Below are 22925 nucleotides of genomic sequence, written 5' to 3'. Positions count from 1 at the left end.
GATGAGTTTTGCTTACAAGATCATAAATGGTATGCTCTGCCATCCACCAGCTTTTACATTCATAGAATCATAGAATGGTTTAGGTTGGAAAGGACCTTGAAGATCATCGAGTTCCAACCCCCCTGCCATAGGCCCAGGTTGCCCACTAGACCAGGTTGCCCAAGGCCATGTCCAGCCTGGCCTTGAACACCTCCAGGGATGGGGCCTCAACAACCTCTCTGGGAAACCTGTTCCAGTGCCTTACCACCCTCAGAGTGAAAAATTTCTCCCTAATGTTTAATCTGAACCTGCCCTCTTCCAGTTTAAAGCCATTCCCCCTCGTCCTATCACTACATGCCCTAGAAAAAGTTCTTCCCCAGCTCTCCTGTAGGCCCCCTTTAGGTACTGGAAGGCCGCAATAAGATCTCCCCGGAGCCTTCTCTTCTCCAGGCTGAACAGCCCCAACACTTTCATCCTCTCCTCATAGGAGAGGTGATCCAGCGCTCGGACCATCCTCGTGGCTCTCCTCTGGACACGTTCCAGCTGGTCCGTGTCAGAAAGCAAAGTTTTTGAAATGAGATGAATAATGTCTTAAACAGCAATAAAAGGTTCAAGACTCTGGATTTTAACTTTTAGACTAAAAAGATGTAGCTGAGTAAAAGACTGTAGGTGGGCTAAAAAATAGAAAAAAAAAAACCTTTGTCATTGCTCTTTAGCGAGAGCGAAAACTTTCCCATGGCCCATTTTTTACAGATAGAAGTTGATACAGAGACTTTTATCCTTTTTATATGGGACCCTTGTTAAGCTTTGGATTTGACACTGGGAGACAAGGCTACTCTCAAGATAACTAAATTCAGTCCTACTGCAACTTGAGGCTGAGCTTCTAGTCCATTTAATATCTTTTCTGAGTGACTTCAGTTTGCAGTATTGATTCCATTAGGAAGACACCATTCTTGTAGCATGGCATTTGATTTTTGCAAAGCTGACTGGATTTTGGAAATATTTGTTCTAAACTGCAAAGAATGTAAGTTCTCATCAACCATGGCATGCTCTCTTTACCCTGCAGAGGATAGCAGCTGGAAACCCCACCAGAACTACTCAGCAGGGATAGACCGCTCTGACAACCTCTGACTGACCTTACTCCAAAGCAAGCATGAAAAAAAGGTGTTAAACACAAAACACCCATGTAGAAGGTTTAACATATTGCATAGCTTCTATTTAAGTAATAGGCTATCACATTAAGTGATTCAAACCAAATGAAAGAAAAAGATGAAACCAGTAACTATATCACACAGTTTTGATTGTTTCTTACCCTATAATGTAGAGTAACTTCATCCCCAATCTGTTCTGTTGTGTTAATAGCAGTAGGTACAGTATCGTTTGCTGCAATTATAACATGGTGCTCTTTGAAAACACTGTGGGTTAAAAAAAACACACACAAAAAAACCCCAATAAGCACACAAACTTCACAAAAACTTTAAGAGTTAATAATGTAGGTCTTTTCATTATTTCATGAATCCTCCAGGACTAGTCTTGCAATTATGAGTGCACTGCTACTTCCACTGAAGTTCAACTCACCCATTTTCTGAATGGTACTCACTTTTTATTAGGTACATTTATTCAGATAAAACTACAAAAGGAGCAAATATCGTTCCCAAAAATAATACATCAGGGCCTGATTTTGCTGTTCTTATTCTAGGTGTGCAGGCCCTTGTCCTGAGCATTGCCATGTGAAACAGGCAGAGTCCTATAAAAGACAGAACCAAGTAAAAAGAGAACGAAACCAGCATATTCTAAATTCAACCTTATTTCCTATGGGACAAACAAAGGCTTGAACCATGAAATGCATCCAAAACGAATTTGACTTAATTATTTACAACTGTGCACCATGCAATGTAGTCTACTGATAATATTTAAGTTTTTCAGGAGTGGAATTTAACTGAATTTTAGCTATATTTGAAATAAAGTGTACAACAAAACCTGCATCAAAGTCTATGTCTGAATTGATAAAAACAAACTGTGAGAATCTAAAATTAAGGCTAATTTTTGAAGCTGGAAATCAAACACCACACCATGCAATATTGTAGGGATACAAACTCATGGCCATCAGGAAGTATTTGCTTTCTTATGTGCCTGCAACACCTTTGAATGAATAGAGCAAAGTACAAGAATCAACGAAAGCTGCTGTTGTACTTGCAAACTGCAGATCAAATTTAAATAGATAAAATGGAGATGCAGCGAGATAGGGACAGTAACTGCTCCATTATGTCAAGTAACTGCTCTTTTCAGTGAAGCCCGTGCTTCCTCTTCATGAGCCTAGAAGCTGCCACCTGTCGATACTGAGCACAGCTCAACAACAAAACAACACTATATTCTCTTTGAACACCTGCTATTTACTGTGCTAGCAAACAGAAGTACAGAGAAGCATCAATACCTTACAAATATTAATCCTACTTCATATTTTACTGGAATTGTAACGTGTCCTCGGTTATCACTCAAGGTCTCAGGTGGTTCTTCGCTGTCACTAAAACAAAACAACATATGCCACTCAGACCAGACTGTGCAGACGCAACACGACTACTAAGTGGGAAGGGATGTTAAGACACTGAAATATCTACAGCCCTGGGTAGGAAAACACACTACTCATTTCCAGTTAATTACTATCTCCTAAAAATGAATTCAAAAGACTACTTCCAGTGACTAAAACATTAAGTTCTGCAGCAGTCCCAGCTCAGAAATGCATCTTTGTTAAAATTACAGTTGACTGAATGAAAATGGGCAAAGTAAAGGCCACTACTCTCACACCATCCCTGGATTTTGCAGGGAATGCAAACACTGAGGGCAAGTGCATTCCTTTATCACAGGCATCTTCTGCAAAGCTTGAGCTCTTTGAAGGCCAGACCTTTTTGTTTAGCATAAACTGTGATTCATGCTAAAGCGTGCAGTAATTTTGTAAGAGAATAAACCTTTGCTGAAGGTAAACCTACTGGAAATTATGACTCATTTGTGAGTCTCGGGTTCTAGAGACAACCAGCTTTTTATTTAGTCCACTCAGTTCGCTGCTGGCCCGAGTACATCTGTAAAGGTCTAGAGATTGTTTAACCACTTCTGAGTTCAGAAAAGTCATCACACAAATCTGCAGAGCTTTCTAAGAAAAAAAATAATCAGAAGGTAAACAATTACTGATGGCAACTAACCTTGTTGCATATACATGAACAGTAGCATTTTCCAGGAGATACGATGCATTGAATTGGAATGATATTTTGAAGGAAATCTGTTTAGAGAAATACATTATGCATTTTAAAAGGGAAAAAAAAAGAAAGAAAAACAGAAAAACACACTAATAAGGTTTGATCTAATGAAGAATGAGCAAATTTTCACTACTTTTATCTATGGAATCCTTATTCACATTTTAACACTTTTCTACGAATGAATCGATTTTTTTTTAATCTGTCCCAACCAAGAAGGAAATGTAATACTTATCACTTATTAAACAGAAGCCTCAAATTTTCAGAACTGAGAAGCCTCAGTAAAACTTACTATATTTTATATTAGAAATACATAGCTAAATAGTTCTTAATAGAAACCAACTCATCTTGCAAGCGTTCTATCAAAAGTATTTTTTTTTCTCTAATGAGGAAGAAAGAAAGCTACAAAGCCAGGCAATTATAGTGGAGATGAACTTTCTAGAGAAGGCTGCTGGAATCTCACTTAATATATGGTAAAACACCTAGAATACAGAACAGAAATGTTTACAATGTAAATAAATGACTACTAGGTCTCACAAAAATTCGCTGCTCGTTATAACTTACCTTTCACAATTTGGCACTACACAAAATTTGGGAGCACTGTCCCAAACACGTCCCTGTTCATATCCTGACACTTAAGAGTAATTTTATATAAAGCAAAAGTCTTACTATTTGTTACTCTACAGAATTCTTCAGCTCAGACTTTTCTTTTCCTTTAATGTGCACAAATCTTTATTATAAAGTGACCTAGAGAAAGTTGTCTTAGACATTTCTTCATATTAAAAAAAAAAAAAGAGCCAGGAAGAGGCTTTAAAAAGGAATGTATTAGGGATGCTTATCAGTGAATCAGAGATTGATTTCTGAATGCAAAGGAGAGTATGAAATTTCTAATGTTAGGGATCTATAGCTACAGACAAACTCACAATTGAAGCATGAAAGGAAAATGCAAAAAAAACAGTAAAGCTGGGAATGGAGGACTGTGGGCACTGGCGTTGGGCAGTACGCCTATTTGGCTGCAAGAAAGCAACAGCTGGCTTAATTTCTACGAGTCCAATGCACAAGTTGGAACATGTACGTGGGAGGCAATGTAAGAGGGCATCTCTCCTGATCGTCCCTCTGTTATGCATCTGCAACACAGACCTGATATGACAGAGGAACAGACAAAGAACTGCCAGGAAAGACAGCTGGTCTTATTTGCGTGTGATTTTGTATTTCCCAATTCAATATTAGAACTATTAAGTGAGGCTTAGGTGTGTATTTCCAAAGCCTTAGTTTAGCTAAAGCTCCCTCTCTATTCCAGCAGGAGACACAAACGTCACTGGAGCTGTTCAAGCTGGAGCTCGATTTTAAGCGGACTGCTTGCTGGAAAGGCCTCTCATTCCCCACTGCGCAGAGGTCAAGTCTTGATTCCTGGCTTTGGCAGATCCACGTTAGCATTTCTACATGCCAGCTTATTCCATTTTCAACCAACTGAATAAATTTTATACAGGAAATAACTAAAGGCATAGGCTCCAACCTGTGGAAAGGCACAGTATCTAGTGTCTTATCAGTATACCCTAACCGCTGGTCTCTACACCTGGAGACAGACCCTTCCGATCAGGGGTGCCGCTTGCCTTCGGACAGTGTCAAGGATGGCAATATACATCTATTACCTCCTCTCTTGCCACAGCTGACTGCCCAGGGACTGAAGATCTGATGTTTTCCTATCTGGCTCAGTGCAGTTCATATCGATAGCTTGGGAAACATGAACGGACAGGTTTTGGGGTGAATACAAGAGAAAATAAATTCAGAGGTGATATGGACTGCCCTGGCCTTTGAGCAACATGAAGCAAGGAGAACTTGCATGCAGGGGGACTTTTTACCTCTTCTGCAGGTTTTAGAAATGGATATCCCACTTTGCAGGTGATGTTGTGATTAGACTCACAGCTATCTTTCTGTATGTCCTAAAGGAAACAGAAAGAGAAATCATGACCTTGTGCAAACTCTTTTTAAATTTTGACTAAGCATCAAGGGCCCGTTGAACATAAATAGCACTGCTGCTTTTCATTGTCAAAACATCGTAAGAGTCAAAGCTTTAGTTGAAGTGGAACAAAAACAGGAAGCCACAACTTCTGCAAAACAGTTTCCACCTATGGATATCTGCATCAATTAGTAGCCGTTATTCCCTTCCAGTGAAAGTGTCTGGAACATTAGCAATTATACACAAACTGGATATCATGCAAATTAGTGATGGGGTCTAGCAGATCAACATATGTATAAGTACAGAGTTTTTACATGTAATTTTGTGAATGTGTTCCTAACTTGGCAATAAAAGTGACATTAATTCTCCATAAATTATTGACACAGGGTCAGCTATGGATCCCTGACTTCTCCTAATGTGCAACATCAGGACTGTTGATAGAAGACAAACATCTCCCAACGTTTCCTGCCTGAACTGAGGTGAATTTGTAGCATATCTCCTGAGGCGGGTGGAAAAAACAGCTACTTTGGAAACGCAGTCTGAGGTAGGGATGAGGCAGGCACTCATATATGCTGCTTTACCAAGACAGTGCTTTACCTATACATGTGCAAAAGGAGAATTCTAGAGGCTCAGAAGCTGTACTGACAAATAATAAGGCATTTCTGGCTCTACAGATATAGAGATGATTCATGGTGCTGACGTTCATCTAAGATGCGGGCACTTACTGTCTGTCATTGTGAAACTTGCGTCTGTAGTTAACGGAGGCGAGGCAAGAGGCCCCTCGGGTCTAAATAAATACACTTTTTTAGAGGGATAAACGAGGACAGCACTCCCAGGCAATCTCTTCCAGTCAACTGAGATGATACCAGATTAGTGAAATTCAGGCTTAATAAAAAGGCTTCCTCAGATCTCCCTAGCAACATAAGTTATCATAAATGTGATAATGTGAAAAATTCCTACCTCAATGCCAGCAAAAATAATATTTGGAGAATATTGAACCAAAACTCTGGTGTTATAGGCACTGTCTTTTTTGTTCTTCACAGAGAGCTGGATGGTGAACTTATCATTGCGTGACTTTACAACAAATGGAGAAGAGCTGTAAAATAAATAAAGAATGTCTGACGCCTTAACTTTTGAATCTGTTTTTAACATAAAGAGGAACTTCTTTCAGTGTCCAGACTATATTGTTTCTGATTTGGAAATTATGCCACAGTATTATATTAATAGACTACAGAATTTATAATTTACATAGAAATTTTGTACAGATATCAAGTGATACAATAAACCCAGTGTAGTTACCTGTCTCCAGCTATGCTTGCTTTTACATTCAGAACAAGATCTGAAATGCATTTATTTTTGGCTCCACAATCTTTTGTGAAAGGAATCTGCAACAATAGTATTTTTATTCTCAATTTTAATACATTTGTTATTGAAATTAAACACTTGCATTTTAATTCATTATCTAATTTTATGTAAGGTCTTCTGTTTGACAATCAAAGAAGCCTTCCTTAATATTAATCAGTTACACATGCCAATAGCCTGTAAAATGCACAGGTGAAACATAAACTTTTTACTCATTCCCTTCTAAGTGATTCATCTAGATCAGAAAAAGGGGCGATACTAGAAGTACGAATGATGCGAAGCACCATCAAAGTAAATGACTAACATTCCCCTGCTCCATCCACGTAAAAAAATGACAATAAAATTGCTTGTACTCTCGTCTACCTTCAGTTAACTCCGGACAGCTTTAAAACCCCAGGCTGGTTCCCAAGCACATTGAATCAAGCTTGTCACTCCTGAAGACTCTATTACAGTATCACAGTATGCTAGGGATTGGAAGGGACCTCAAAAGATCATCTAGTCCAATCCCCCTGTCGGAGCAGGAACACCTAGACGAGGTTGCACAGGAAGGCGTCCAGGCGAGTTTTGAATGTCTCCAGAGAAGGAGACTCCACAACCTCCCTGGGCAGCCTGTTCCAGTGCTCTGTCACCCTCACTGAGAAGAAGTTTCTTCTCAAATTTAAGTGGGACCTCTTGTGTTCCAGCTTGAATCCATTACCCCTTGTCCTATCACTGGTTGCTACTGAGAAGAGCCTGGCTCCATCCTCATGACATTCCCCCTTTATATATTTATAAACGCTAATAAGATCACCCCTCAGTCTCCTCTTCTCCAAACTAAAGAGACCCAGCTCCCTCAGTCTTTCCTCATAAGGGAGATGCTCCACTCCCTTAATGCTCCACTCCCTTAATGCTCCACTCCCTATTCAGTGGAAACATCTTCTGGGCAGGCTCAATGACCCTCCCTTTTTAGCCAATTTGTGGACAACACTTTCAGCTCTTGTGTGGGCTGTGTATTTTACCTCAAATAATTTGGTTGTTAATACAAAATCTTGCTGACTTACATATTCAGATATTGAATTTGGCAGGTTGCTATCCAGAACAGGTCCACTCTCTGGATCAGAAAAATTGAACTCCAGCAAAACCTTTACAGAGTCCTGAAAGTCAGGTTTATCCTAGAACATAAAGAAAACAAAACTGCTGTTAAGGACATTCACTTTAATATCTAAGGAGGCTAAAAAAAAATCCCCCAAAAGCTGAGGTAAAATATTTTTCAGTCACGCTGCCGCCATCCTTGCCAGAGAAGCATTTGAACGCTTGCAATTGATGATAAAGCATTTAACGTGCAAGCCAATCATTATAAATATCTACGAATGTTTTTTGTGTATCTCATCTCATCATAAAAATTTCATTTAGTCTGAGCATACCCAACACAATTTCACTTCAGAATGTCTCAGAACAGTCAACCTATAGACTTTCCTCTTTCAGTTGTGCAGAAAGGATCAGTAAGGTGAAGGGCAGCGGTATTGCCTTGTGTGAAGTCAAACTAAGGCCTGCTGTTAGGAGAGGTATTGAATATTCAAGCAAATTCTGAGCCTCGTTTATCACTAGTTTTGAATTATGATACGACTGTGAAGTCACTACATATATTAAATGTGGGCAGCTTATAACACACGTCTCCACTCTGCACATTAGTTACAATTTGGGCAATTTCATACTCACAGTTGCTAATTACATTTCTGTTTTGCAGTGAATAAGTATTCTCTATCCCAGAACTAATTTGAGAGGGTTTTTACTATATTTCAGTAGGAGGAATTGCACCAATATGCAAACTAGACTTCCAGCTCACATGATCTTGGTGAGTTTTGAATGCACCTAAACCACTAACCACAATAGCAGCTTGGTTCCTCTAAGAGTTTTATTCTCTTTCTTAAGACAGACACAAACAAAGAGACAAAGGTAAATAGACTGTACATATAAGTAAATAGTTTTAATCTGTATAGATATACAAATATATAAATCCTAAATAGTAAGCAAATTTTATGTACATTTCTTAAGTTTAATTCCGGATGCAGATTATGATGTCCAATTTATAATTAATGGAATGAATTTGGGTTATTATAATGTCATCATGAGAAAAACACTTTAAATGATTTACTTGCCAACATGTAGAAGTTATGTTTAATACATTCTGACCCTTTGATAGTTATATTTTTTTGCATTTTTCTCTCATGGCTTTCTGTGAACAAGCTTCGAGATATTTGTCTTTGTGAGTCAAGAGTAATCCAATACTGCAGACCTGCAAAAGAAGTTGAGATCAATATTATGAACCAATTTGCCTCTACACACTCTTTTTACCCAAAGTATCTTAAATACACTTTGAATAGTGAATTTAGAAGCGTTGCATTCCATTTTTGGAGAACTAAATAAATGCAAGCCTAGCAGTTTCATAGGATAAAGATTCCACAGCTTAGTGCTTATCTACTTACTGGATTCAAATGTATCTTCCTTTGACTTTAGTCTGGTCTTAAAACAAATAGTGGCATTTATGCATATTGTTTTTCTTTTATTTATTTGACAATTTTGTTGTTGGATATTGATGCTTTTTGGTGTAAATTGCATGGAAACATTTACTTCAGCCACATCACGAGACCTTAACAAAAACACAGAGAGAAAGTGCCTTGAAAATAATAGCAGCAACTTTTTCAACTTAAGAATGAACGTACAAAATGTGCAACACTCAGCATTAAAATACATATATGTGATGGTGTAGACAAGTAATTAACCATACACTCTATACATAGTACCAACAAGCAACAAATTACAGAGAAAATGGTCACAGGGTTTCTCCACAGCGCTGTACTTGTTTCAGAACAGATACCAGATGAAACATTCTGAAAAGCATTTCAGCAACTCCATAGAGCCAGTCCCATTTTAAAAGAGACTGAAGGCCCAGACCCGTCCTTGAGGATATCCACAGATGAACATACTATCATACACAAGCTGGAGGGTAATGTACCATCTCTTAGGCTGTGGGTACATAAACGCGCTGGGATTCACTACCGATTTGCTTCCCTTTCACTCCCCTTCACCCCTGTCCCTAAAACGCATTCCTGCCTCTCCCTTTGCTCTGGCTCAGTCCCTGGTTGGCCTTGAGACACAGTACGCCAGTCTACTAAACCAGCAGAAAATTTAGCTGGCAAAATAGCTTTCTTCACATTTGTGACCTAAAGAATGCAGTGAAGGAGCACGTCATTGTGTTCCCACACGGGGCTTTTACAAAGACAAACTACCAGATGAAGGTGAGGAGAAGGTGGCGGCTTGAGGATGGTAGCAGGACCTAACAAAACTGATCACCTAGCAGGTAAGTTAGGTGGAACAGCAAGACAGGGAGAGCAAGGACTTTGCTTAGCAATTGCCTTACCAGAAAGAGAAATAGTTTTAGTTGTGCTTTAGAAATGAGGGATTACATATTACTTTGTTTATTTCTCTTACCGGCATTTTTGTCTTCTCCCTTAAAAAAATATACTGTGCATTATGCCATCTGAATCATGCTCTTTTGTAAAGAAAATGAATTAATTTTTAACCAGAAAGTTTAGTTAAATTTTTGGAAGATTTTCTGGAGGGAGTCAAACCAGAGTTTTCTTGTTAGGAAGTCAAATGAGTTTTCCTACTCAACCCTTAACATTTGAACCTGTCCTTGATATTGCTAATAAGATAATATGCAAACTACTGTGAAAAAAGAGAACGCTTAGGGTTTTTTCCTATTTTCCTTACTGCCACAAGTGGAATCAATTTCTATTTTGAATATGGTTTAGGAGGACAAGGCCTTCATACTAGGCTAACAAGGTTTCTAAAACATTCCTGTGTTTATTACTGTTATCCACTAAGTTTTATATTCGTGACTCCAGAGAGACATGAAAACATGAAGATTCACAGCCAGTGCCAAAGCATGGGATGAAACCAGTATCCTCACAACAGTCCAAACAGTAGTGCATGCAAGTTACATCAGTATCCCAAGAGAAATGGTTATTTTCTGGCCTGACAGCTGCTGTGAGTGTCCATACCAGAAGAGGGCAGCCCCACCAAGGCCTCCAATGGTGACATCAATCAGCCCGTCATCGTTTAAATCCATTTCTCCATGCACAGACTGGCCAAAAAATTTCACTTTTTCCCCATCTCCACCTGATGCAATACGCTGTGAAAAGCATTAAGAAGTTTATGCCGTGCATATTTAAGGATTTTTTAAGAATATTCAAGACGCATTTGTTGGCAGTTAGATGGCATTTAGACTCTTTAAATAAATTAAATTTTCATTACAATACTCCTAGACCAGTTACCATGGTGATGAACACACTATAAAGTTTCAGAATTGAAAAACATCTACTTTTCTGGCTGTACAGAACATGTCATAAGGTTTCTAATAAAAACATGCAAATATATTTTCTAACAATATTAGAGTAAAATTTGTGTAAATCATTATGAGCTTAAAAGTATAAAGCATTTTTAAAAAGAATCTGTCATGACAGGTCAAGTCATAGATTGATTCTATGTCAGGGGGACATGGGAAAACAGGATTTAAGCTACATAGACTTAACAGCGGCTGTCAATCTGTAAAGTTATACTTCATACCTGTGAATATTTTTTACTGATTGTGTTACCACGGCCATGATAAATATAAACAGCTCCCCGATGATCATCCTCTAAGGGAGAACCTATTACAATGTCATTATATCCATCGAGGTTGAGATCCTTCACTGCAGCAATCGCAGTCCCAAAGCGTGCACCGCAAGGCTCATTTTTAAGAACTTTGCAGGTGTCCTGTTTTAACGGCGAACAGCATGTTTGCTTTATAGGTTCAAGGCTCATCTGATATTCAAACTTTGTCTGTGAAAGAACAGATTTAGTTTGTGGATTTCCGTCAACATTTTAGCAATGCAGGCATTTTGTCCAGAAGACAAACTGATGAACTAAATGGAACAATTACATCCTACTCCTAGTGACTGACTGCACTGTAGAAACTGATTCTGTAACTCCAATTCAAATGTTCCTTCTGAACAGCGGGTGGGAAAAATATTCTTGCTCCCTCTCTTTCTGCATCTAGGTGCTTCTGCATATTTCTTGAAGTTAGAGGTTCACAGGAAAGCATAGTATCATAACAATATTTGGATGTTATTATAAGTAAACCACTTCATTCTTAAGATAGTGTAAAGGGTTCTTCTAAAAGCATTCTCTTGATCTGATAAGTAAGCCAAGTTTCTGATGAAACACAGATGGCAGTACTGTTATTCCAGAACAAAAGACATCATTTCTCTTACATAGACTGAATTCTGCCCTCAGAGGCAGATACTCCGTGGCCTAACATACATATTCCTCCGGTCCAGTGTGCATCCTAGACCAAACACACACACAGAGTATGGTACGTAACCAATCTGTCCAAGAGATTGGTCCCATGAGTTCCATGTTAGAGATTAGCAGCAGCAAGCAGTTGCTGCATGTCCTTTATTTGGAGGTGGATAATACGAAGCACAGGAAAAACAAATTTTAAACCCTCACATTACTGGAGGACATAGAATTCTTGTTTTCTCGCCAACCCTATTCACCAGCAATTTGTTGTTAGCAACATGCATGTAGAAACTGGAAGAGTTCCTTGTCAAATAGATCCAGTCTCTTCAGGTCATTTTCTTGCAATAGTATTTTAGGAGACCATCATTGCTAGGACATATTTTGGTAACTGTTATAACAATACAGTACGGTACTGGACTAAAAGAAGAAAAAAAGAAGAAAATGTATGCATAGACATTGGAAGGAGAGACTTATCAAATTAAGAAGCTGAGGTGTAGCTGGTATATTCCTCAGTCTACTCGTGACATGTTTAAAAGCTGTTGGACGTATGGGGTTTATCTCTAGGTTGGTAAGCAAGTCGCAAGGATACTGGAGCACACACTTTTAGGATGGGTGAGCCTTACTGTTTCCTAAGCCGTGAAAGCAAAAGGAAAATGCGATAGAAAATTAATCCTATAAATTTGCCATATGGAAACTTACAGGATACAGTGCTTATCTAAACAATACACTTGATTAGAAAAAAAGGTGAGAAAACAAGAGTTTGAGAAGAAAGTTTTCAAAAATAATCTGTATTTTACTCTCAATTGTCAAAACCAGGTCTCTCAGTTTTCAGCAGGTCATCTTCCCCAGCTCAACTTATCATATTTCTTTGAAATAAGGATATGAAGACAGTAAGGAGCATGTTCTGTTCCTGGTCAATAAAAGCCATCCTTACCTTGTTCAGAGCATAAACATATACTTTCCCTTGCTCCTCTTTTTCAGTTCCCATATATGTAGGAGCTCCAACAAGAAGAAGGTCTGTAAATGAGTCCCTATCGATGTCGATTGTGGTAATAACACCCCCAAAGTATGACCCAATCTGCATGAAAATATAAGGTATAAATCAGCAACAGAGTCAGCAATATCATGAAATGTTCCTGTTCATAGACCTGTTTTACAGTTGCTTACAACAACGTTGAATGTTAACCATCAGGCAGAAATTTTCTTGGCTACCTAGATCTTCTTGGTCTGTGCCTTTGAAGCTTGTTTTCTGTGTTAGGGTTTGTTGTCAGATTTTTTTATTTAAGAATGCTCCATTCAACTTTCAACTCTCCTGAGTTTGAAAGGTACAAATGGTGCCTTCCACCTGCTAAGGGGAATAAGACCTCTTAAGACAACATTTGAATAGAAGCATCTTGGGGAAACTAGTTTTCACGTCAGTCCCAACATAAATACATAGAAGGAGTAAAATCAATGGTCTTAGGCTTGCCAGGGGAAAAAGGTAGGATGGTGGACAAAAGCACCGAGACAACACAGTGCCAGCAGTCTCCAAAATTCCCAAGCTGCCACTAAATGCAGAGGAACAAGATCTACACAAAGAGCTAGATACATTCATAGACTGGGTACAAGATGTGGGATTTATCTGATTACATTCACTTCACAGCTATGCTGCGGTTCCTTTATGCTCAATGTGAAAAGCAGTCTCTTCTACTGCAAGATGCATGTCATCTTACAGAAGATGCTTCAAGTACGCCAGATCCTTCAAACCTTAAAAATGCCTGCTTGAGTCTAAAAGGACTGATTGATCAGCTGAGTTGCAGATATCAACTAGAGGTGAAAATCAGGTAACCTGAATGCTCCTGAAAGAAGCTGGTACTGCAGTCTGGGGAGACCCAAGTAGGCAGGACTTTCAACTCTCGTATGCATAATATTATAGTACCATCTTTAATTACGTGATTACATGTTGTTTTTTTTTATCCTGCAGGAACAGCTTTCATTGAGCTCTACTCAATATCATAAGCAGCTATTCAATATTTCATGCTATCCCAGCTGATGCTCTCGAACAGAACCTTGTTTGTTGCACCCATTTCCCGACAGTGACATATCCCTTCTACTCAGCAGGGAAAATTGCAAGTACGGAGATGGCTACAACCACTTTGACACTGGTGAAGGTTTAACCCTCAAAGACAAAATTTCCAAGGGTCTCTGAGTACTGTAGAGTCCATTTTCCACTACTTACTATATCTTTCCTTCTGATCTTGCTTACAACTCCCAGTTTCATTTGCTGTTCTGATGCAGAGTTCTCATTTGAAATAATTATTTGTATTTCACATGCCACGTTCCTCTTGTATGTTAATCATGAATGCATACTTACTTGTTCTCCGTTTATCCTCTGAAGTACTCGTACCTCTCTTCCTTCCATTTTATAAATGATAACTTGGCCAGTGTGATTGTATCGTGGCTGTCCTGCTATGTACAGTACACCTCCAGGTGTCAATGCTGAATTCACAGTATATCCTAGGAAGCAGAAAAGAAGTCAAGAAGATGCCGTACACTCAGAATGCATCAGAAATCCTTGCTGTGATTCAGTCTTTTTAAGGCTTATTCTACAGCTAGTTGTTTAGCCCTGCTTATGCTAGAGAATAATAGCAGAGTTAATTAAAAGGGCTGGATGTGTGTTTGCCTATAGTCTTGGAGTCATGAGCCTGTTGTTAAACCTGTTCACAGGCTGGTGAGTCATGTTCACTTTGCCATTCTTACACACTGTAAGAATGTGATGGCACTGATGAAATAGCTCATGAATAGCTGCTTGAAAAGCTGCTTTCAACGAACAGTTGTCACCAGCTTACCGTCAAACTGATGGAGTCTTCCAAATGCGATTCTGGTGGCATTTTGAACTTAGCTCTGTTTAACATTAACAACAATTTAATAACTTGTGTGAAGAATGACTTAAAAAATTTGCAGATGGATCAAAACTGTAGCAGGGTTGCAAGAATTACGGAGGATGGGACCTAAATTTAAAAAGACTTTACCAAATTTGAGATAAAAAAATAGCTAGTGGCATTTTGCAAAAAAAACCCAAACCGTTTACCTAGGGAAAAAAAAGGAAATTATTGCAGCGTTGACTCTTCATCAGTGAAAATGTGGCTTAAATGAGATATCAGAGCAAACATAACCACAAGGTGAAGAAAGCAATACCTAGAGGAGACAGATGGCCACTGATGATTTTTGGTAGAAAAGGCTGAGAGGAAAACAACAGCCTGCCAACATGCAAAACATTATTACAAAAAAAGATAGTGATAAACCGTTGTTCGTGTCCATTAAGTGAGAGAAATTTTAAACAAAGATTTAGACTGAGTAACTACCAAGGCATAGAAAAACTTGGTAAGAATACTAGAGGAACGTGTGAAAATCTCTGCAACAAATTAGACATCTCTATTGGGGAAGGTCTAGATATACTTAGGTCTGTAGGTGTTTGGACTAGTTTTTTTATTGTGGAAGTAGTACTTTTTTTTAAAAAAGATCAGGAAAATCACACAGTGGACATGTCCATACATTAAAAATTTTCCCAGGCTCCTAGAACATAAGATAATATTCTGTAAGATAGTCCTTGTGAATGAGATTTGACCAAGGTCTTGTAGCATTTGTCGGAAAGTGTTATAAGATGTGCTATTGCTCTTACCTAAATAAGCTGCAAGGGGTTCATTTTTTTCTGAAAGCCTGTCACGAAAAGTGTCATTAGTTGGCATTGAAATACCACTGTCCTTCACCATGAGCACTGTGCCATTCCAGTCATATGCTCCAACTGCTCCAAGCATGATCCAATCCTTACACAGAGAAAAACAAAAAGCCTGTTCTCTATGTGAACCACCTTTAGATGTTCATTGATCATGATGCTCACATTCGGGTAATGCTTCCTGTACACTTATTTATTTAGCACTGCTTTTCCTATTATAGTATGGCCCCTACAATCATAGTATGTCTCCCCTTTGTGTTAAAAATGCATCCAACTTAAAAAAAAAACCAACAAAGGGGCGTGCGGGAAAAGCCGCAGAATGGAACACAGCTCCTGCAGCTTCAGCCCACCATTCCAGGCCAAACAAAAAGACAAAAGGGACTTAGCAAAGCTAATCAGAGAATACAACACTTAATTGCATTTCCCAGACAAACTTTCAGAAACTTGAACCTTTCTCTGTTGAATCTTTGAGTCTCGTATGTTGCGCAAAAGCCTTTGGTCAATGAGAAATGGTTAGCTTACCTTTCTTGCCCAAAAGGCATGAACGTAGCCTTCTAGGTAAGACAGACACCAGAGACCCTGAGTCTGTCAATGCACAGTGACAGGTCAAGGGACAACTGTTTTAAACTGAAAGAAGGTAGATTTAGATTGGATATAAGGAAGATTTTTGCAATGAGTGTGGTGAGGCACTGGAACAGGTTGCCCAGAGAAGTTGTGAATACCCCATCCCTGGGAGTGTTCAAGGCCAGGCTGGATGGGGCTTTGAGCAACCTGGTCTGTGGGAGGTGTCCCTGCACATGGCAGGGGGGTTGGAACTCGATGATCTTTAAGGTCCCTTCCTACTCTAACCATTTGACGATTCTTTGATTCTACACTTTACAAAAAAACCCAACTGGATTATGGGAAACTCCAAAACTTCCAACAGCAAACAGGACTGTACAAAGAATTCTGAAGTATTAATTCCAAAATCATGCCATCACCAACAAAAATCTACTTTGTAAAAGAACTTCTATTTTCAAACACTTTGTTTACCTGAGAATAGTGAGCACTGAAACCAGCTTGAGACATTTCCATTTCAAATGAGGCTGCCTGCTGGTCTGTTGTTGCTATTAAACAGAAAAAAAAAAAAGTTTCAAAAGAAATTAGTTTAAACCTGAAAAAAAGTTTTTTTTTTACATACACTACATACATACACTACATGAATAGTGTAATGAAAATGCTCATATGATAATAAAGGACAGCATAATTAGCTGGAATATTCGGTGACTATATCTTGCCATCGGTTTTTATAATAAATACAGAAATTAAGATGTGTTATAAATGCTACCATTAAGTATGAGAGTTTCCATTTTATGATGATGTCTCAGAACTTGTCCAAGAAATATTTCTGGGCTAAAACTGACCAGATTTGACCTCAGGCTGATGGTAAATATGTTTGGAATGTTTGATTAATGTGGTTAAGCCATTTTCCACTTGAACTAAACGAACAATAAAACACCAGCCATGTAACCCTTGCCTTGTATTCAAGCAACTAAAAATTCGTAGGCAGCTGGTAGAACTTTAAATGAAAAACATTTGATGTTTGTATGAACCTTTCTAAAAAACAACGTCGGAAAGTCTCAGCTGTCCAAGATACAAAAGCCTCAGGGAAAGGCTGGGGAACTATAATCCTGCCCAGAAAGCTGTATGAAAATCTTCCCGTTTCTCTTAAGTGACTTGGAATAAAAAAGGTATAAGGTGATCTAATACTAGTTTCAGTATCTTGTCAGGCTGTGATATGCTAGTTATTAAACTCTGAAGGGCTGCTTTGCAACCAAGTACACTTGAAATATCCTTAGGAAAGAGAAAGGTCTGCCTCTTCCTCTACGTAAAAGCAATACTCAAGGACCATCAATATTTTTCCACCTGAGGCACCACAAGTAAGGTAACTTTATTCTGCGTACTGATTCCTCCTTGAGAGCAAGATACAGTGATGGGCAGTAAAGGAGAACTATGAAATCTGCTCTGATGCGCGTTCAGGAAGAGTTCGTACTTGGCTACCAGCTGAGTGCTGCGGCGAATCTCCAACTGTGTGAATGAAACCGAGGCATAGCAAGCCATGGCTGCGTGAATTTCAGGCATCTGGACTATTAAGTAGTACTGAACTTTTGACCACAGAGGTTGGTCCCTGGGACATGATGTCTTTGCTAATTGTTGGGATTTATAGCCAGGCACAGGAAGGAGACATGATTGCAAAATGTTTGAAACAAACATAGGCCGTCATGTTTCACAAGATGGAGCTGCTTTGCTAAGTCTGAAAAAGTCCTTTTTAAGCATAAAACTCTTAAGGTGCACATTTGCTGATAAACAATATTTTCATGCAGTAAAGGATGTTCCTTAATGAGCTGAGAAAGACAGGACTCTCATAGACTGAGGCAGAGGACAATGCTGGTACTGTTGGTGTGTGCAGCTCTGAATGCTGCTTAGATAATGGCCCCCAGTCTAACTTTCCATTGAGTTTCAAGCTGCCAAGCATCCTACAAAGGATAATTTGTGAAAAAACATTTGTGCCTGCCTACGGGTTGGATAAAACATGAAATTGCTGTTGAAACCAGAAGTCCATGCCATGAGACACAGAGGCATATGAAAAAGATTATGTGTAAAAATCCACTGTCTGTCAAGTATGGGTTTTTGTTGGATTTGATTTTTCAACTCTCTCTCAATTTTCCTTTGTATTTTTTAAAGGCCAAAACCAAAAAGAAAGCAAGAAAACCAAGGAAAAAATAAAAATCAAGTGTACTACTACACTAGCAAGAAGCTATTTAGATTGAGAATTTAAACAGATTCAGATATAGAATTTTAAGAATAAAGGTTCCTGTGACCTCCATTTTATGCACAGATGTTAATTCATCTACAATGTATGGGGTTAATTAATCTTTTTCACATCGCACACATCCAATAAGCTGGATTGTCACCAGAAAGCTGGGTGGGGCAGAATTAATATGCTTTTCTCCCCCGCCACAATAATGCATCCATGGACACAGTTGCAAAGCTACAATAGCTCCTGAAATGCTTTGGGAGGGGACAGGAAACCATGCCTGAAGAATTGACAGAAACCGATTTAGTCAGCATCTTTTCGCTCCAACCTTACCAACCCATTGGAGCAACTCAGCCTTGCTATGTTTTGACAAAAAGCTAAGATCCCTTTTTCAGTTTCTATTCTGACTTCCTTGCAGCCCGATTATGTGATTTCTGGGACTTTCACAGGTGGAGGAGGCGACATTTCTCGTCCCATAGCACAGGTGTCTTCCATAGAAATCTTACTGCATCTCTGAATTCCTACTGAAAATCTGGAAATCAAGACGCCTTGTGGCAGAGCTGAAATTACCTAGATCATCTCTTATAGTGTAGATGAAAATAATTTCCCACTTTTTTTGTTTCAAATAGATATTTTTTGTAATGCAGCCAAGTCTGTATAAAGTAAAAATTAAACATAAGGCAAATACTTCAAAGCACAAATATCCTAACAGTTTATAATAGGTTTATATCAACTAAAAATTAATAATATCCAAGAAGTACATATTCGTTACTGCATCTTTTGCAGAAAATTAAAGCCGAATTCAAGTACTGCAGAACTTGTTGATATTTAAAGAGGTATTATATGCTTAAAGTACCAAAGTACTGAAGGACACGATGATGAGGATTAGTCATCTCAAGAGCTAGCTAACTATCATATAAACAGATAACATTTATACAATTTAATCAAACAGTTAGTTTCACCACTAACAACATAACTACATTATTTTGGGGTATTTTATTAAGCTACAGAACTTTTTTTTTTTTCAAATATTTTGCAATTTTTTCTTAAGATTAGAGGAACGAATTACTAGCCAATAGAAGGGTTAGAGCTCCACCAGCAGGGAATTCAGGCCAGCACAATTTACCCTGCTCTTTGGAGGCTGGGGTTTCATGTGACAGCCAGGCACTACCTAGTGGCTACTGATTGCTAAAAGGGACAAGGTGGAGTGTGACAAAGCCAGACCAGGTCTTCGAGTGGCATCTGGTTGTTCAAAGGGTTGAGCTATGGCAGGAAGCCTTGAATTTCAGCACACAGATGTCCCGAAACTCAGTCATGTTAGGTCTTATATCTTTCGTCTGTTGTCATGACTAGCAGCTGATTAACTTTTTTTCTATATCCATTATATTTAATAGGTGTAACTAACAGATTTTGTTCTACTAATGAAAGACAATGATTTTTCTCACTTCTCCAGAAGTAAAAAGCACAAATTGAAGACTAAGTTTTCAATTTCTGTTTGAACAACTATTTTTCCACTGGAAGTATATTCTTCCTAGTAAACAGGGACTTAACAAACGATCCCCCCGTTCAATGAACTTTGAAGTACTTACTCACTGAGCTTACATAGGCTAAACTTTGGGCTTTAGAGAGATTAAATTCTCCTCAAATTAATTTGTTTCAAAAGTGAAGAAACAAAATCTTCCACAATGTGAAAAGATAAGAATGGAAACTGGGAAAAATATTTAGCAATAATTAGCTGAAAAAAGTAATATTTGATCAAGCTAAATGATACACTAAAAAAAGTACTTAAATATGTCTGAGAAATATATCTCCAGTTTAAAAAACTGTAAAATACTGTCTCATATTTGCACTATTTCTTGACATTCAAGTCAACATTATCTTTGTTCCAGCTGTAAACTACACTTTTCCAGCTACTTGGAAAGTTGAGATGTTGAAAAAAATAAGTCCAAATAGATGGATATTTTCTCTGTATGACACGAATCCCTTCAGAGTTGCCCAGTATAATTTATACTTAATAAACTCAGTCTTCTGTTACCAGTAGTTTGCTTGAAACAAACAGAGATTTGGACAGCATTGCCTAATTTGGATGGAGAATGTAAGCAGAGAGAATGACTTTTCTGTGCTAAAATCTGAGCATCATGAATATTTCCAAAGGAAAAATATATCTTGTCAACTCCATTCAACAAGTCCATGTTAAGTTGCATAGCAAAATAATACACTGTAATTAATAACTAACCAAAAAAGAGAAACTAAAGGTACAGGCAGACAGACCCATAATCATGGGGTAATCAGGGTATGGTATGGAAATGCTTTTTTATCTAAGGGAAGGCAATTTAGCATTTACTCCAGCTAAAACAGTAATGGTTACTTACCCTTTTCAGCTATTGTCTCCACAGGCTCTAACCCATCTGAATATATTTCACATCATTATCTACGTTTTTGGTGTCTATTGTAAAATATTTTTATGATCAGCATGAAAAAAATACCTGCATAATACATTTTATGCAGCACAATACTTTGCAAAAGAAGATAAAACCGGGTGGTCTTCTATTTGCTGCAGTTGTAATGCGGTCATGAAGTAAAATTTTAAATAATGTCATACCTTCCAGGGCAAATATTCTCTCTCCAAGCGCTTCAACAATAGTTACAAGAGCTAATTCATCTGAGACATTGAAGAAATGCTTTTCAGTAGGCTTACTGGCAATTGATTTTATTTCTTCTACAAATTTCTCAGTACTTAAATTTCCTCTGCTGTAGCTGCCAAGAATCTAAAGAGAATTAGAAAAAGGAAGTCAAGGATACATTTTATAACCTGTTTTAAGAGATAGCTTTGAGGCAGGTTGTCATAGAATATTGGGAATACTATCTAACCTTAATTCATTCTGTTAAAACCTCCCTCAAATTAATTTGAAATAATTTTTTTCCAATGAGGAGAGAACTGCATGAGGGCTCAGTTGTTTTTCTGAAAATATCAACAATAGCAAACAAAGCAACCCTATGGTGCAATGTCTGCTATCCTCAACTGTCCTTTTCTTCACAAACTTCTAATGATTTATTCTATGATTCTATAATTTGTTGAAATAGGCCCTTATTTAGGAAAAAAACCCAACACCAGAATACACAATTGCACTGGCTTATGCATAGGTACCACCAGTTCTCCTCATAACATGGTATATGAGCAATCAATGATTTAAAATTAAAGTTAATTAGGCATAGAATAATTCTTTTTTATTTGCAGATTTACCCCATAAATACATATAACAACAGCACTTGCATTCAGTGTTAACAACTCCATCACAGTATAAGAGTTGAGATTTGGTTTGCAGTTTTAACACCACTGCTGTGAATATTCAGGATGCCTCAGAACAAAATGACTCAGTTCTCCAATTCTCAGACCAAGTATTTTTCATAGAAAAAAGCGCTCTATACACTTAACTTGCTTTGAGAGGGAAATAAAAAACAAACTCCCATGTTCTAGCATTCCTGGACACTGGAGCAATTAAAATTTGGTTCTAGACAGGGATTTTATTACTAAAATTATTGCATCTTCAAGGACAAATTTTTCTTTAATGATCTCTAGCTTTATGAAGGAAAACACTGAGGATTTGTGTGCTGCTGGATTCAATTTTGGTTTTATGTTTTTCTTTAATTTAAAGATAACCACTTTCTTGAAGTTTTATAGTTCCATACCACCTCATTGTACCAAAACAAAGAGAAGCAACAATCCAACGGAAGTTAAAAATTAATGAGAGAAAACAGATTATCTGAGTGTAGAATACACAAATATGGGGGAGAGTTCACACCAAATCTATCATTAATGTTTCCGTATTTCTTGATATGGGTTAACCTCCATCATGTTCATCCTCTCATTCAGCTATTAAGTTTGCTCAACATGAAAACGATAGCTTTAGAATACCAGAACATAGAACAGCCATAATAAACGTGTTTTTTATTGATGGTTTATATTCGCTTTTTTTTTTACAGTAGGTAATGTGTCTATAGAAATTGCTCAGAAGACTTGAATTAATCCACTCTGTTCAATATTGCTCTTAACAGAAAGGATTTGATTTTATACTGCCCCTCAAACTCCTTCTCCTTTTTCTGCACATGCACACACGCCTGTCATCACCAGGAAGACAGATAGATTGCTTTTTCTTATGTGCTATAAAATCAGAAAGCAAATTTTAAAGTTTTTTTCAGCTTCTTTCTTTTCTTCCTCTCTGAAATGATTATATTCCCATAAAGGTTCTGTGAAAGGAACTTTTTAAACAGAAATTACATTTGGAAGATGAAACACGCTTTTAAGATTCTGAATTTTCCCATTAAATACCACTTACAGCAATAGCAAATCTCTGAATGTTTTCATCTTCACAATTATCAATCACTTCTTTTAATCTGTAGTTGTCATGTGATTCCCCATCAGTCACAATAACCATTACTTTTTGTACTCCTCTTCGTGCGCCACGAGCCTCAGTAAAAGCCTCTTTCCTAAAGGGAGCATAAAGCGTTTGGAGAAAGGCAATGTCAGCATTTAGCACATGC

General features: G+C 38.0%; 1 protein-coding gene across 1 annotated transcript in view; it reads right to left on the bottom strand.

The window, feature by feature from the left end:
- The window catches only part of ITGA1 (integrin subunit alpha 1), a 76052-nt gene that overhangs the window by 11323 nt on the left and 41804 nt on the right, over positions 1–22925 (bottom strand). Inside the window, exons 8-24 of the mRNA XM_082498125.1 lie at positions 22721–22871; positions 20986–21151; positions 16619–16692; positions 15533–15677; positions 14225–14367; positions 12806–12949; positions 11158–11412; positions 10593–10723; positions 9015–9178; positions 8688–8824; positions 7590–7700; positions 6487–6572; positions 6148–6283; positions 5090–5170; positions 3177–3253; positions 2414–2503; positions 1292–1394 (exon numbers count right to left, since the gene is read on the bottom strand). Coding sequence (XP_082354251.1) covers positions 1292–1394; positions 2414–2503; positions 3177–3253; positions 5090–5170; positions 6148–6283; positions 6487–6572; positions 7590–7700; positions 8688–8824; positions 9015–9178; positions 10593–10723; positions 11158–11412; positions 12806–12949; positions 14225–14367; positions 15533–15677; positions 16619–16692; positions 20986–21151; positions 22721–22871 — 2194 coding nt within the window. The remainder of the gene's footprint in view (positions 1–1291; positions 1395–2413; positions 2504–3176; positions 3254–5089; positions 5171–6147; positions 6284–6486; positions 6573–7589; positions 7701–8687; positions 8825–9014; positions 9179–10592; positions 10724–11157; positions 11413–12805; positions 12950–14224; positions 14368–15532; positions 15678–16618; positions 16693–20985; positions 21152–22720; positions 22872–22925) is intronic.

Source organism: Vanellus vanellus, assembly GCF_965231255.1.
Source record: "Vanellus vanellus genome assembly, chromosome: Z".
NCBI classification, from domain to species: Eukaryota; Metazoa; Chordata; class Aves; order Charadriiformes; family Charadriidae; genus Vanellus; species Vanellus vanellus.
This window is presented reverse-complemented; position numbering and strand designations above follow the sequence as displayed.